General features: G+C 46.9%; 1 protein-coding gene across 1 annotated transcript in view; it reads right to left on the bottom strand.

Annotated features, from left to right (window-relative positions):
• SPAG17 (sperm associated antigen 17) overlaps positions 1-17,189 on the bottom strand; it is a 355,700-nt gene that overhangs the window by 182,943 nt on the left and 155,568 nt on the right. Inside the window, exon 17 of the mRNA XM_063445995.1 lies at positions 11,028-11,182. Within this exon, the coding sequence (XP_063302065.1) occupies positions 11,028-11,182 (155 nt within the window). The remainder of the gene's footprint in view (positions 1-11,027; positions 11,183-17,189) is intronic.

The following is a 17,189-nucleotide window of genomic DNA, read 5'->3' on the forward strand; positions in this document are numbered from 1 at the left end:
GTATCAATATGTAACAATCAGCAATGGGTCTGTATCACTATGTAACAATCAGCAATGGGTCTGTATCACTATGTAACAATCAGCAATGGGTCTGTATCACTATGTAACAATCAGTAATGGGTCTGTATCACTATGTAACAATCAGCAATGGGTCTGTATCACTATGTAACAATCAGCAATGGGTCTGTATCACTATGTAACAATCAGCAATGGGTCTGTATCACTATGTAACAATCAGCAATGGGTCTGTATCAATATGTAACAATCAGCAATGGGTCTGTATCACTATGTAACAATCAGCAATGGGTCTGTATCAATATGTAACAATCAGCAATGGGTCTGTATCAATATGTAACAATCAGTAATGGGTCTGTATCAATATGTAACAATCAGCAATGGGTCTGTATCAATATGTAACAATCAGCAATGGGTCTGTATCAATATGTAACAATCAGTAATGGGTCTGTATCAATATGTAACAATCAGCAATGGGTCTGTATCAATATGTAACAATCAGTAATGGGTCTGTATCACTATGTAACAATCAGCAATGGGTCTGTATCACTATGTAACAATCAGCAATGGGTCTGTATCACTATGTAACAATCAGCAATGGGTCTGTATCAATATGTAACAATCAGCAATGGGTCTGTATCAATATGTAACAATCAGCAATGGGTCTGTATCAATATGTAACTGTGGCAAACCTAGCCACTTCTGGACTATATGTATTGCAGGTTGTCCATAGGCTGAATGTATACTGTATGTCCTTACCTGTATAAGTGCTGTGTTATGGCCGTTCGCATGCTGGCAGCCGTACGCTGCCAGCATACAAAGCATTAGTTCGACGAAACACGGCTATTCTAGCCGTTCGCCGGACGAATGCGGGCTCCCCAGGTAGACCACACATTCACAAGTCGTGTGGCACCAATTAACCGATTGCAACAATGTTGCAATCGGTAATTAAGGGCTCTCCTAGGTGGCCGCCGTCCTGCTACCGACCATGCGGCGGTCGGCCATCTTGGATCCTTTGTCTCTGCAGCGGTGTTCGGTCGTCGAGAGCCTGGAACTGAAAACGGCTACTCAATGATCCGAACACCGCTGGACTTCTAGAGCGTTCGGGAGTTCCGCGTTCGGCACATTCTGTTCCCCATAGATGTTCGGTACTTTTAAACCGAACTCAATGTTTTAATGTATTTTGTGCGGCGTTCGGTTAGTTTAGCTGGGATCAGAGCGGTATTCTCACTAAATGTGCCCGCCGACCCCAGCTATCTACCGAACGGTCATTCGTCTAAAAGCGAGCAAAAATGTATAAAATATGGATTTCTATATAAATTGTCGGTTTTGCTCCACGAGGGGATAATCCACTTAATCGTCCATTTTAGTGGGAGTATCCCTCTCGTGTAGCAATGCCTGTTGGGATAATTACAATGCCTGATGGGAGAAATCCCCTGTAACAGCTGTAAGGAAACCCCTTGCAAGGGGAACTGCATAAATATGGAAGTCTGTGAATAAAGCGAGTTAGTTGACTCCCAAACTGTGTTTCGTCCGGTTATTGGGAGGATGGGGAATATTGCCGTGCTTTCTGTCTTGACTGTGGATTTCCTGAGGATACCAACGGATATCGTGGACTAATATACCGCGTCCCGTTACAATTGGTGGCAAGCGACGGGATCCGAACCTTACAGCCGAAAAACGGAGTTCGTGTAACTGGAACTACCGAACGAGGAAAGCAAAGGCAATTCGTATGGAGATTGACTATACCATACTGAAGCGACAGACGTTAAAGGAACTACTGGAAGCCAGAGGGAAAGTAGCCAGCAGCAAAAACAAGGCGACAATCATTGCCGAGCTGATGGAGGGAGACCAAGCCCGCAGCGCTACCCCCCCGGTAGTTATGGAGGAAACGCTCTATGAAAGAGAAATGAGGACCAGGTTAGCGTTTTTGCCGCAACCGATATCAGATGCCACGTTACATATGGTAATGGCAAATGTGCAGGAATATGTTATGGCACACAGCCCGCAACACACCCTGACTCGAACCGAGTCAAACCCAGGGTCCCTCTACAACCCAGTAAAGCCCAAGATCCCGTACCAGGCCTTCAGGGCTTTTTGCGAGGAAAAGGACGAGATAGACGGGTACTTGCAGGACTTTGAAAGACTGTGTGATCTGCATGAGCTAGAACCGTCCGTATGGGTGCAACTGCTAGCAAGCAAACTAGCAGGTCGGGCAGCCGAAGCGTACCGTGCTGTACCCAGTGAGGACAGCAAAGATTATGCCAAAGTAAAGCGGGCAATCTTGGAGAGGTATGCCATTACCCCAGAGGCATACCGGCGCAAGTTCCGACACTTACGCAAACCAGAGCGAGATTCGCACGCAGAATGGGCACACAAATTGGATCAAGCCTCCCAAGGGTGGATCCAGGCCAGCAACGCCACCACCATGGAGGAATTGCGCCAGCTGATGTTGCTGGAACAATTTTTTAATGGATTATCTCCGGAGACACAAGAATGGGTACGGGATAGGAAACCCCTTACCCTAACGGAAGCGGCTAGGTTGGCCGATCAACATTTTGATGCCCGGAGACCCCAGGGACCCGTAGCCAAAAGCTACTCCCGACCCCCAGGACTACCTAGCGCTACAACACCCCTAGCGCCCACCGCTGCCCCGTTCCGTCCCTCACAAGGACAGATACCGCCACCGTCCAGATACAACGGGCGGGCCAACATCCAATGCCATTCCTGCAAACAATGGGGGCATATGGCCCGGGAATGCACCCAGAATCGCAGCAGGCCCACCTGGAATCAGGGCCGTCCAAACCCCGCACCCAGGGCGGCTGCGCACCATTACCAGAGGGACCCCGCCACTCAGGATTTATGGAGTGTGCAGGCGGAGGAACCTCTGGGCATATTGCACGAAGTCATGTCGGTCCGAGCCACGGATAACCGGCAACATCATCGACAGCTGGTAACTCTTGAGGGAACCGAAGTGCAGGGTCTGCGAGATTCGGGAGCTACCTTAACCCTGGTAGCCCCCCATTTGGTTTCGGAGGGCACGCATACCGGCGGATCTGTGGCCGTTCGGGTAGCCGGGGGAGCTGTATACCGACTACCCACGGCGAAAGTACATTTGAACTGGGGTGCGGGAGAGGGGACAGTAGAAGTGGGACTCATGCAGAACTTACCAGCAGATGTGGTGTTAGGGAATGATTTGGGTCAGATGACCTCTGCCTTTATTCCACAGGCACCCTACCAGGAAGCCCATCCAGTAACCACACGGCAACAGGCACGCACCACGGCTACACCGATACACTCTGAGGCTCAGGTAAGAGACCACGACCCTTCCTCGACTTCCATATCCTGGGATACCCCGACTACCTTTATCACCGAAGTACAGACCGATCCCACATTACAAGTCTATAGGGACCGGGCACAAGCTGCCCAGACCGGGCTAGAGGGGGAGCATTACACGTGGGAAAAAGAGTTACTGTACCGTATCACGGCCAAGGATGTGGGGGGGTCCGTCACTTTGACGAACAAACAACTAGTGGTACCCCGGAAGTATAGGCAGGAGCTGCTCAGAATTGCTCACGATATTCCCTTATCAGGACACCTAGGGATGACCCGTACCCGGTACCGCCTAACACACGCGTTCTTCTGGCCCGGGATCTCACAGGATGTGCGACAATATTGCACGTCCTGCGACGTCTGCCAGAGGGTAGGAAAACGAGGGGATCGCCACAAGGCCAAGTTATGCCCCCTTCCCATTATCGCCGAACCCTTCAGCAGGGTCGCCGTAGATATAGTAGGGCCCCTGCCAAAACCCAGTCCTTCTGGGAAGAAATACATTTTAACTGTGGTGGACTACGCCACCCGATATCCCGAAGCAGTAGCACTCTCTAACATTCACGCGGAAACCGTGGCGGAAGCTCTGATAAAAGTATTTTCCCGAGTAGGGTTCCCCCAGGAGATAATATCTGACCGGGGCACTCAATTTACTGCTGAGGTTACCCAACAAATGTGGAAAGTGTGTGGCCTTAAGCCCATAGTCAATTCAGCCTACCACCCCCAGTCCAATGGACTATGTGAACGCTTTAATGGGACGTTGAAGCAGATGCTTCGGACGTTCGGGGAAACCCACAAAGACTGGGAGAGATTTCTACCTCACCTGCTCTTTGCGTATAGAGAGGTTCCCCAAGAATCGACTGGGTTCTCCCCATTCGAACTACTGTTCGGGAGGAGAGTACGGGGACCTTTAAACTTAATTAGGGAGCACTGGGAGGGGGAGAGTATCGCTAGCGAAACCCCGATAGTATCGTACGTGCTGGAGTTCCGAGACCGACTGGAGGCGCTAACCCAGGACGTACACACCAACCTCCAGGCGGCCCAACAACGTCAGCGGCGATGGTACGATAGGGGAGCCAGGGACCGCAGCTTTCAAGTGGGGCAGAAGGTTTTAATTTTAAAACCTGTCCGCACAGATAAGCTGCAGGCCGTCTGGCAAGGCCCATACCAGGTAGTGGAGCAGCGATGCGACACTACCTATGTGATTGGCCCCTGCTCCGGGGTAGGGAAGAGACGCATGCTTCACGTCAACCTGCTCAAACCCTACCACGAGCGGATAGAGGATGTGACGGCAATCTGTGCCTCAGCCATGGAAGATCAGGAGAACTTACCACTACCTGATCTGCTAGAACAGGAAGAGCCGGTAGAGCCCTCCCGGGGGGTTCAACTGGGGGAGCGGCTAAGCCCTCGCGAGCGTGCCCAGATACAGGAGCTGATCGTAGCTAAAGGGGCTACGTTCTCTAATTTACCTGGGTACACTCCGCTGGCCACCCACCGAGTTGAAACCCCGGGACAGCTACCTATGCGGCAGGCCCCATATAGGGTCCCGGAATCCGTCCGGACTCATATGAAGGCCGAGCTGGATGAAATGCTGCAGTTAGGGGTTATCGAACCCTCAGATAGCCCCTGGGCATCACCGGTAGTCCTGGTGCCTAAAAAGGACGGCACCACCCGATTCTGCGTTGACTACCGGAGGCTGAATGACAAGACCGTGTCTGACGCCTACCCGATGCCCCGTATAGACGAACTGCTAGATAAAATGGCACGGGGCCAGTATCTCACTACAATTGACTTATGTAAGGGATACTGGCAGATTCCTTTAGCCGACGATGCCATCCCCAAGTCGGCGTTTGTCACCCCGTTTGGCCTGTACCAGTTCAAGGTCATGCCCTTCGGGATGAAAAACGCTCCGGCTACTTTTCAGCGGATGGTAGATCGACTACTGGACGGCTTCCAAGACTATGCCTGTGCCTACCTGGACGACATAGCCATCTTCAGCCAGACTTGGGAGGACCACCTCCAACATATAGGGGCGATCCTAGATCGTATTGGGGGAGCGGGGTTAACGCTGAAACCGAGTAAGTGCCACATAGGGATGGCCGAGGTGCAGTATCTAGGACACCGAGTAGGGTGTGGGCAGCAGAGACCCGAGCCAGCCAAAATTGAGGCCGTGGCCAAGTGGCCTACCCCCAGGACCAAAACCCAGGTGCTAGCGTTTTTAGGGACTGCAGGGTATTATAGGAAATTTGTACCCGACTACAGTACCCTGGCCAAACCCCTGACGGACCTGACCAAAAAGAACCTTCCCCGACTGGTTGTCTGGGCCCCAGAGTGTGAGCAGGCATTCCAACACCTCAAGACCGCACTAACTAATGCTCCTGTGTTAATGGCTCCTGATCCAACTAAAAGATTTCTTGTCCACACAGACGCTTCAATGTTTGGATTGGGGGCAGTGCTGAGCCAAGTGGGAGCCGATGGCGGAGAACATCCCGTAGCCTACTTAAGCCGCAAGTTGTTACCCCGCGAAGTAAGCTACGCCGCCATCGAGAAAGAATGCCTGGCCGTGGTGTGGGCCCTTAAAAAGTTACAGCCGTATTTGTATGGACAACCTTTTTCCTTACTCACAGATCACAACCCGTTGGTGTGGCTAAACCGTGTATCTGGGGACAATGCCAGGCTGCTGCGCTGGAGTTTGGCGCTGCAGCCCTTTGACTTTACCATCCACTACCGGCCAGGAAAACAAAACGGTAACGCTGACGGGTTATCCAGACAGACTGAACTAGAGAAGTGATCTGTGAGTACTCCCCCGGACATCCCCAAGCCGATCCGTTGGGATCAGACTGTGTATGCCGGCTTGGTTCTGGGGGAGCATTGTGGCAAACCTAGCCACTTCTGGACTATATGTATTGCAGGTTGTCCATAGGCTGAATGTATACTGTATGTCCTTACCTGTATAAGTGCTGTGTTATGGCCGTTCGCATGCTGGCAGCCGTACGCTGCCAGCATACAAAGCATTAGTTCGACGAAACACGGCTATTCTAGCCGTTCGCCGGACGAATGCGGGCTCCCCAGGTAGACCACACATTCACAAGTCGTGTGGCACCAATTAACCGATTGCAACAATGTTGCAATCGGTAATTAAGGGCTCTCCTAGGTGGCCGCCGTCCTGCTACCGACCATGCGGCGGTCGGCCATCTTGGATCCTTTGTCTCTGCAGCGGTGTTCGGTCGTCGAGAGCCTGGAACTGAAAACGGCTACTCAATGATCCGAACACCGCTGGACTTCTAGAGCGTTCGGGAGTTCCGCGTTCGGCACATTCTGTTCCCCATAGATGTTCGGTACTTTTAAACCGAACTCAATGTTTTAATGTATTTTGTGCGGCGTTCGGTTAGTTTAGCTGGGATCAGAGCGGTATTCTCACTAAATGTGCCCGCCGACCCCAGCTATCTACCGAACGGTCATTCGTCTAAAAGCGAGCAAAAATGTATAAAATATGGATTTCTATATAAATTGTCGGTTTTGCTCCACGAGGGGATAATCCACTTAATCGTCCATTTTAGTGGGAGTATCCCTCTCGTGTAGCAATGCCTGTTGGGATAATTACAATGCCTGATGGGAGAAATCCCCTGTAACAGCTGTAAGGAAACCCCTTGCAAGGGGAACTGCATAAATATGGAAGTCTGTGAATAAAGCGAGTTAGTTGACTCCCAAACTGTGTTTCGTCCGGTTATTGGGAGGATGGGGAATATTGCCGTGCTTTCTGTCTTGACTGTGGATTTCCTGAGGATACCAACGGATATCGTGGACTAATATACCGCGTCCCGTTACAGTAACAATCAGCAATGGGTCTGTATCAATATGTAACAATCAGCAATGGGTCTGTATCAATATGTAACAATCAGCAATGGGTCTGTATCACTATGTAACAATCAGCAATGGGTCTGTATCAATATGTAACAATCAGCAATGGGTCTGTATCAATATGTAACAATCAGCAATGGGTCTGTATCAATATGTAACAATCAGCAATGGGTCTGTATCAATATGTAACAATCAGCAATGGGTCTGTATCAATATGTAACAATCAGCAATGGGTCTGTATCAATATGTAACAATCAGCAATGGGTCTGTATCAATATGTAACAATCAGCAATGGGTCTGTATCACTATGTAACAATCAGTAATGGGTCTGTATCAATATGTAACAATCAGTAATGGGTCTGTATCAATATGTAACAATCAGCAATGGGTCTGTATCACTATGTAACAATCAGTAATGGGTCTGTATCAATATGTAACAATCAGTAATGGGTCTGTATCAATATGTAACAATCAGCAATGGGTCTGTATCACTATGTAACAATCAGCAATGGGTCTGTATCAATATGTAACAATCAGTAATGGGTCTGTATCAATATGTAACAATCAGTAATGGGTCTGTATCAATATGTAACAATCAGTAATGGGTCTGTATCAATATGTAACAATCAGTAATGGGTCTGTATCACTATGTAACAATCAGTAATGGGTCTGTATCACTATATAACAATCAGTAATGGGTCTGTATCACTATGTAACAATCAGCAATGGGTCTGTATCAATATGTAACAATCAGTAATGGGTCTGTATCACTATATAACAATCAGTAATGGGTCTGTATCACTATGTAACAATCAGTAATGGGTCTGTATCACTATATAACAATCAGCAATGGGTCTGTATCACTATATAACAATCAGTAATGGGTCTGTATCAATATGTAACAATCAGTAATGGGTCTGTATCAATATGTAACAATCAGCAATGGGTCTGTATCACTATGTAACTGTGGCGAAACCAGCTTCGCCACTGTGAACTGGAGAGGCCTGGCTGCTGGCCTCCTGCCCGCTGACTATGGCCCCTGGACGTGTTGCACTTTAGAAACTATATTTGGGCATGTAATAATTTATATTGCTGCTACTGGCCCTTTAAAATCAGCGATGGACATATTGGGACTTTTGGGACTAATGTCCCTTTAAGACTTTGTAACATATCACAGTAATACTGTCTTAAATATTATGTAGGTATTTATGTGTTCAGTTAAACTGGGGATATGTAGAAATGTGTGTTTTATGTGTTAAATGTATCAGTAGGTAATTTTATGTCTTTTACTGTCTTTTTGCAACCATGTGGTTAATGGAGTCTGACTCTAGTCCTAGATCAGGCATAGGCAACCTTTGGCACTCCAGATGTTTTGGACTACACCTCCCATGATGCTTTGACAGCATTATGGGTGTAAGAGCATTATGGGGGATGTAGTCCACAACATCTGGAGTGCCGAAGGTTGCCTATCCCTGTCCTAGATAATTGAATTACTTCTCCAATTATCTCCAGGGCAGAAGGGAGGAAGCCGGGATGCATTGTGGGGGATGTTTTACTTCTGTTTGAGCCAGATTGTGCCATGCTGCAAGCCCAGGCCCAAAAGATACTTTTAGTAACTTTTAAACCCCTGGTCGGATTCATGCCATTTTTTAATATGTTGTTCCCCTGAATGGATTGATTGTGGATATGTATTTTTATGTGAATGTGATGTATGGTTTTAAAGTTATGGAAGTTGTGTAAAAGTATATTTTAAACTGTATGCATAATGGGATTATGTGTCACACTAAGGGGAGGGGATGTGTGGGAGGTAACATCTATGTCATTGGTTATTTTATGCCTCCCCCTGGGAGTGTCCTGTATGTACTTGTTGGTAATAAAAGCCAGACTGGGTGTCCCAGTCTAGAGTCTTGCTTAACCCTCAAAGCGATGTGTCGTCTCGGTCTTTGGGGGAATGGGATTGTATGCTGACTGCCAAGAGTGTAAGCCGATGTCTGCTTTTCTTGTTCAGCTGTCCCAGTGTTCGTGTGGTTCCAGTCGGGAAAATGGTGTTTGCCGTAGCTGCCTGTGCATCTGGAAAGGGGATTATCGCCTAAACTGGGTTTTATCCTCTTGTAAGTGAAACGGTCCGTTACAGTAACAATCAGCAATGGGTCTGTATCAATATGTAACAATCAGCAATGGGTCTGTATCAATATGTAACAATCAGTAATGGGTCTGTATCACTATGTAACAATCAGTAATGGGTCTGTATCAATATGTAACAATCAGCAATGGGTCTGTATCAATATGTAACAATCAGCAATGGGTCTGTATCACTATGTAACAATCAGCAATGGGTCTGTATCACTATGTAACAATCAGCAATGGGTCTGTATCACTATGTAACAATCAGTAATGGGTCTGTATCACTATATAACAATCAGCAATGGGTCTGTATCAATATGTAACAATCAGCAATGGGTCTGTGTCACTATGTAACAATCAGCAATGGGTCTGTATCACTATGTAACAATCAGTAATGGGTCTGTATCACTATGTAACAATCAGCAATGGGTCTGTATCACTATGTAACAATCAGCAATGGGTCTGTATCAATATGTAACAATCAGTAATGGGTCTGTATCAATATGTAACAATCAGTAATGGGTCTGTATCAATATGTAACAATCAGTAATGGGTCTGTATCAATATGTAACAATCAGCAATGGGTCTGTATCAATATGTAACAATCAGTAATGGGTCTGTATCACTATGTAACAATCAGTAATGGGTCTGTATCAATATGTAACAATCAGCAATGGGTCTGTATCACTATATAACAATCAGTAATGGGTCTGTATCAATATGTAACAATCAGCAATGGGTCTGTATCACTATGTAACAATCAGCAATGGGTCTGTATCACTATGTAACAATCAGTAATGGGTCTGTATCAATATGTAACAATCAGTAATGGGTCTGTATCAATATGTAACAATCAGCAATGGGTCTGTATCAATATGTAACAATCAGCAATGGGTCTGTGTCACCGTGTAACAATCAGTAATGGGTCTGTATCAATATGTAACAATCAGCAATGGGTCTGTATCACTATATAACAATCAGTAATGGGTCTGTATCAATATGTAACAATCAGCAATGGGTCTGTATCACTATGTAACAATCAGCAATGGGTCTGTATCACTATGTAACAATCAGTAATGGGTCTGTATCAATATGTAACAATCAGTAATGGGTCTGTATCAATATGTAACAATCAGCAATGGGTCTGTATCAATATGTAACAATCAGCAATGGGTCTGTATCACTATATAACAATCAGTAATGGGTCTGTATCACTATGTAACAATCAGCAATGGGTCTGTATCACTATGTAACAATCAGCAATGGGTCTGTATCAATATGTAACAATCAGCAATGGGTCTGTATCAATATGTAACAATCAGCAATGGGTCTGTATCACTATATAACAATCAGTAATGGGTCTGTATCACTATGTAACAATCAGTAATGGGTCTGTATCACTATATAACAATCAGCAATGGGTCTGTATCACTATGTAACAATCAGTAATGGGTCTGTATCAATATGTAACAATCAGCAATGGGTCTGTATCACTATGTAACAATCAGCAATGGGTCTGTATCACTATGTAACAATCAGTAATGGGTCTGTATCAATATGTAACAATCAGTAATGGGTCTGTATCACTATATAACAATCAGCAATGGGTCTGTATCACTATATAACAATCAGCAATGGGTCTGTATAAAATATTATATCACTATATAATGTTTTAAATTTTTCTCGTCAATGTTAACCTGAAGCTGATGTTTGAGTGGAGGGCGATGTCCCAGGATTGCTGGCTCTGACGAAACAAATTTAGGGGGTTGTGCAGGATTAACAGCAGTGAGTTGTCTTGTGTGTGGTAATAGGAATCCATGCATTGATACATGTGAGATGCATCATGCAAAGCCTGAAACAAAATGCAAGATAAATGACAAACTCAGGAGGGTTCGGTTTAAAAACTGCATTATATAAAATACGAATATATCGAAAGGGAATTCACAGCGAAAAATGGGACACGTCAAGAAATGCCAGAACGCCAAAGACAGAATTAAAGGGGACCAGTCCTTTTCTTGGATACTTAATATTTTGTTCCCCATAATATTTACCGCATAATCAACAAAAATGTACACTGATCAGCCACAACATTAACCCCTGAAGGACGGAGGCAATTGTACAAGTTCTAATCAAAACTAAATGTGGAATTTGACTATATGTCTGTACAACCATAATTTACCTCTTTCATATTAAGTACACCCACACTTATTATATATAATTTTTTTCACGAGAAACAGGACTTTAATTTCGCATTAAATACTCATATATGAAACATAAATTAATATGAATAAAATCTCTGAGAGCGATCACATGGTCCCCGGCACTTGGCTTGCCAGGAGAGGACTGCATGCGCTATCAGGCAGTCCTCCCGAAGTGGATCATGGTGGAGGCGAGTTTCCTGGAGCTCCTGGGCATGAAATCTGTTCCAGTGTTCGAATGCTGCCGCAACGGCATTATGGGGTTAAAACCACAGACAGGTGAAGTGAATAACATTGATTATATCGATCCAACGGTACCTGTCAAGAGATGGGATATATTAAGCAGTAAGTGAACAGTCAGTTCTGAATTTCATGTGTTGGAAGAAGAAAAGATGACAAGTGAAAAGATCTGAGTGACTTTCCTCCCGTGTTCTCTTTATCTTGACTTCCAGTCGTATTTTCCATGGTGGGCATTGCTTCTCTTTGAGCCCGATCTTGTAGTCAAGTAGCTGGAGGACCACGAATGCAGTGGGATATATGAGCCTGTTGATCTCTGTGATGGTGTAGGTTGGGATTGTGAACAGCTACTTCTCGTCTCCAATAGTCTTCTCCACTGGTTAAGGACTGCTAGCTTTTCTAGGATCATTTTCTCATATCTATGCCATCTTGGGGAAGGGGCTTAAGGTCGGCAATCCTCCGCAGCTATGGATGTGGGTATGGAAATTTCTCCCTCCTTGTAGCGCATGGTTGATGTTTTCTGTAGTTTTTCTAATTCCGGTTGTGACACTAGCTTTCTCTTGATGAATGTCACTGCCTTAGAACCAGGAACCCCCGGTTTGTATTCCGGTCTGACCACTACACTAAGTGTCCCTGGGGAAGACACATAACGAAATATACTCTACCCACCTCAATAAAATAAGCATAATATGAACCAAGAGAACCATGCTGGCTCGAATGTTGACCGGATTGACAAGGTATATATCAGCACTAGGGAACAAACCATTCTTGGACACAAAGCGAGAACCTAGACCTGCTTGAATATATATGTGATATATGTGTGTGTGTGTGTGTGTGTGTGTGTATGTGTGTATATATATATATATATATATATATATATATATATATATATTGTGATAAAGTGAAGGCAGAGAGGCCTTCTAACCCCAGGGGAAGTACGTGTAGTTTTTGTGTTGTACAACACAAAGCTTTGTTTAGTTATGGGCCCCTGGGGTGGAGTATTTGGAGAGAAGGGTGGGCCAATGCTCCACTCCACAGTTTAGTGGTTTTCTTGGGAGACAAAGATCCAGGCCAGGGTTTTTTGGACTGTCTCCAACCCCATGCTCAGCTGCAGATGATCAGCTGTAGCAGTGGGAATAAACCACTCCCTGCTAGGCAGGTACAGGGGGGATTGCTGGCTTCCTCTCAGGAAGCAGGTAGGAGAGAGGGTGTTCTCTCCAGTAAGAGAGTCAAGGAGACTAGGCACTGGGAGTGCTGGCTTGAGGCACTGGGAGTGCTGGCCTGGAGCACTAGGAGTGCGGAAGGAAGCAGTCAAGGCTGGCTTGGAGCACTGGAGTGCTGAGAGCGGACAAATACACTAGGTTGGTGAAACCCACAATTTTTGTTATAGTTTAACCCCTGATAGATAGGGAATCTGATGTGAGTTAGTGCTCAGACGAGCTATATTTTTTGTTGTAGGGATTTGTGTTACATCATTGCATTTATGTTTCGTTTGCTGCTGCCTGATGTGTAAATATACAAATAAAGTTGCCGGGATTATAAGAATATAAAAGGACTGTGCATGTTTTTGCCCTAGAGGACCGTGCTATCTACTAACAAGGATCACAATATATATATATATATGTATATAAATATATATATGGCAAAAGTGACCTCGCCACTGGTTTTTGGAGGGGACTACTTGCCAGCCTTTTACCCTGTGACTATGGTCCCTTTAATTTATTGTGGTTGAGAGACCCTATTTGTGGCTATTTGGACTTTAAACAATGTTTCTTCGAACTCTCGAACAGTCGAAGTGGCCGCAATTCGAACACGTGGTGGCATCCATCTTCATCACATGGACCAAAACCGTGAATAGACTTCAGGGGGACTTAGCTGCGAATGCCCTCGAACTATTTTCGCCATGAAAACCTTGCGGTTCCCAGTCGGTCCTCCAGCGGCACTTAGCCGCGATTCTATGGAACTGTTTTGGGTATGAAATCCTGTGTACGCCAGGGCAAAAATATGACTTCCATAAAATTTCTGAACCCCTTATCTGATCTGGGTGATTTTTGGATATGCTGTTCACCCACATCAGGGGATGTAAGATTTATGTGGATATGTTGTGTTTTGGGGTACTTATTGGACTTTATAAAAATGTGTGTCTTTTCTGCCTGGGGATAATTAAGTTAATGCATTAACTACCTTAATTATATCACAGGCAGAGGGGAGGGATTGTTTACTGTATGTGGGAGTGTTGTTCCTTATCACATTGTTTTTAATGGCTTGCATACTTTGTGTCCTGTACCCAACAAGGTCCACCTGGGCGTAAACCTTATTGGGAAACTTGCATAAAAGGCCAGTGTGCCCCATTAAAGCTGAGTTCCTGTTTTACCCTCAACACAGAGTCTCATCTCGTGTGGGGGGAAAAGGCTGCTATATCGCTATACTCCCAAGGGATTATAATCACTAAGCTCTTTTAAGCTGTTCCTGCTTGACTCTCTGGAGGAAGAGAGGTTCACCCACTGGAACCTGGAGCCTTGTTGTAGGTCCAGGGTGGGTAGGCGATGGCGAGTTCCCAGCCAAGCTGTAACGCTGGACGTGGGGACTGCGGTGCTGATGGTGTCTGGTGGAGTGCTTGGAGTCCTCAGCGAGCCCTTATAGGGGCCCTGCCAGGCAGCCTGGAGCTTGTCAGTTCGCACTGGTCTTAGCACCATGACCTTTTGTCCGATCTGAAAGCTCCGGTACCTAGTCCGTTGGTCGTACCACACTTTCTGGTGCTGCTGGGCGCTTGGAGATTTTCCTGTACCGTCCGCGCCAATTCCCCCATGCGGTCCCGCAGCTCCAGCACGTATGGCACAATCGGGGTCCCCTCTATCTCGGTCTGCCCTTCCCAGTGGTCCTTAATAAGATCTAGTAGCCCCCTCACCCGCCTTCCATATAGTAGTTCAAAGGGTGAGAACCCGGTTGATTCTTGCGGCACCTCCCGGTATGCAAAGAGGAGGTGTGGCAAGAATCGCTCCCAATCTTTATAGGCTCCCGTGAACGACTTCAGCATTTGCTTCAGTGTCCCGTTGAAGCATTCACACAGGCCACTGGTCTGGGGGTGGTATGGGGAACTAGTCAGGGATTTAACTCCACAGACTTTCCAGATCTGCTGAGTTACCTCGGCGGTGAACTGCGTACCCTGGTCGGATAAAACCTCTTTGGTGAATCCCACTCGAGTGAATATCTTGACCAGGGCATCAGCCACTGTCTCAGCCTGGATATTAGAAAGGGCCACAGCTTCGGGGTAACGAGTAGCGTAATCCACCACGGTAAGGATACAACGCTTACCGGTAAGGATATAGCGCTTATTAGGTCTACAGCTACCCTCGTGAAAGGTTCCTCTATGATTGGCATAGAAACTAGTTTAGCCTTCGGGTGATCTCCCTTCTTACCTATTCTTTGACATGCCTCGCATGTCTGGCAATACGCTCGGATGTCATCGGATACCCCAGGCCAAAATAAGTTCTGGGTTACCCTATCTAAGGTCCTTCGTATTCCCATGTGTCCTGCTAAAGGGACATCATGCCCAATCCTTAACTCCCGCCGGTATTTCCGGGGAACTATCAGCTGGCGTTTTTGCTGGGGCCCGGGTGCATTGACCCGGATCTCCGTTTGCCTGTATAAACGGCCCTTTTCCCAGACGAACTGCTCCTTTTCTAATTCTCCCCGTTCTCTCCGCCTTTTCCTCTGTACTTTCTCCCCGTTCTCTCCCCGTTCTCTCCGCCTTTTCCCTGTACTTTCTGAGGGAAGGGTCTCCGACTACTTCCCTCCCAAAGTCCTCCGGGGTATCACAGGGGAGGGGCGCTACAGTCAGGGGTATATCAGATTGGCTTACCTGGGTCTCTGTAGGGAGTGGATGGCTCTCGGCAGCGCAACTTTGTGCTCTGGTGGTTACTGCGTTAGCCTCGTGTTGTGGGGTTGATGCAAAAGCAGAAGTCAGCGGGCCAAGATCATTGCCCAAGACGACTTCGGAGGGTAACTCTTTCATCACGCCAACTTGAACATTGCCAGCCCCAGTGCCCCAGTCCAGATGCACTTGCGCTGTAGGAATCCGATACACTGCCCCCCCCTGCCACTCTCACAGCAATAGATTTCCCTGTTCTTTCAGAATTGTCAATAAGATGTTGTTGAACCAGAGTGATGGTAGCGCCACTGTCTCTCAGGCCCCGTGCTGTCTTTCCGTTAACCATTACCAGCTGACAATGGTGTTTCCTATTGTCCGTTATGGTGGATTGGACCAGGAGTGCTTCATATAGAGTACCCAAGGGTTCTTCCTGACTCAGCTCCTTGGCGTCCCAGTTAGACGATGCTGGATAATCCACACAATGGGCGGCTGCTGGGGGTTGATGGTACCCAGGCTGAGTCCAATTGGACCTGGCGGCGGCGTTCATGGGGCAATTGTACTTCATGTGACCCAGTTGGTTACAACCGTGGCAACGTCGTTCATTAGCAGCATGTCGTGGGTAGCGATGGTTGGAAACTACCGGTCTGCTGGGGGGTTGATACCTGGTCACTGGTGGGTTTGACGGTACCGCTGGTCAAGGGGGTTGGACCTGTGGTGCGACCCGTGTGGTCTTGCGAGTATCCGCATACTCATCCGCCAACTTGGCAGCCTCTGGTAAAGAAAGTGGTTTGTGGTCTCCACCCAGTCTTTAATATATGCCTGGATGTGGTCGAAGAACTGTTCCAGGAGTACGAGTTGTAGGATGTCCTCCGCGGTGGTAGCTTGGCTACTGTTGACCCAATTGGATGCAGACAGGTATAACTGGTAGGCCCACTCTGCATAGGAATACTTGTCCTTGTCCGTTTTGCGTGCGTCCCTGAACTTCTGACGGTATGACTCTGGGGTTACCGCATAACAAGCCAGGAGCGCCTCTTTAACCCTTGCGTAGCTGTGGATCTCCTGTTCTGGTACGGCCCGGAAAGCATCGGAAGCTTTACCCTACAACTTCCCAGCCAATATCGAAACCCATTCCTCCGCAGCTACTCTATGCAGGTGGCACTGTCGCTCAAAACCCGCCAGATAACTGTCGATCTTGCATTCCTTCTCATTAAAAGATTTAAAGGCACTGAAAGGAATTTTCTTTGTGTCTGCTGTGCTGTGCTCGCTGGTTGGGGAGCTTGCTGCTGCCCGCTGGGTTTCAGCCAGCTTCAGTTGCAGATCTATTTCTCTCTCTTCTGTTTCTCCTCTTCTGACACAATGTTTATTATTTGTAACACGTCAGTTGATGGGTTCGGACCGAACCATGCTAACCTCTGCCGAATCTCCTTGTTGGCTGGCGATTCATTCTCCCGAATCGCCGGTGTCTCCATCTCGTGAATGGTTGGTGTTGCTGCAACCAAGTTCTCTCGGTCTAGCTCCATTAGTTCTGCAATAATGACCCGCTTGGTTTTGTT

The sequence above is a fragment of the Pelobates fuscus genome, chromosome 1 (assembly GCF_036172605.1).
Source record: "Pelobates fuscus isolate aPelFus1 chromosome 1, aPelFus1.pri, whole genome shotgun sequence".
NCBI classification, from domain to species: domain Eukaryota; kingdom Metazoa; phylum Chordata; class Amphibia; order Anura; family Pelobatidae; genus Pelobates; species Pelobates fuscus.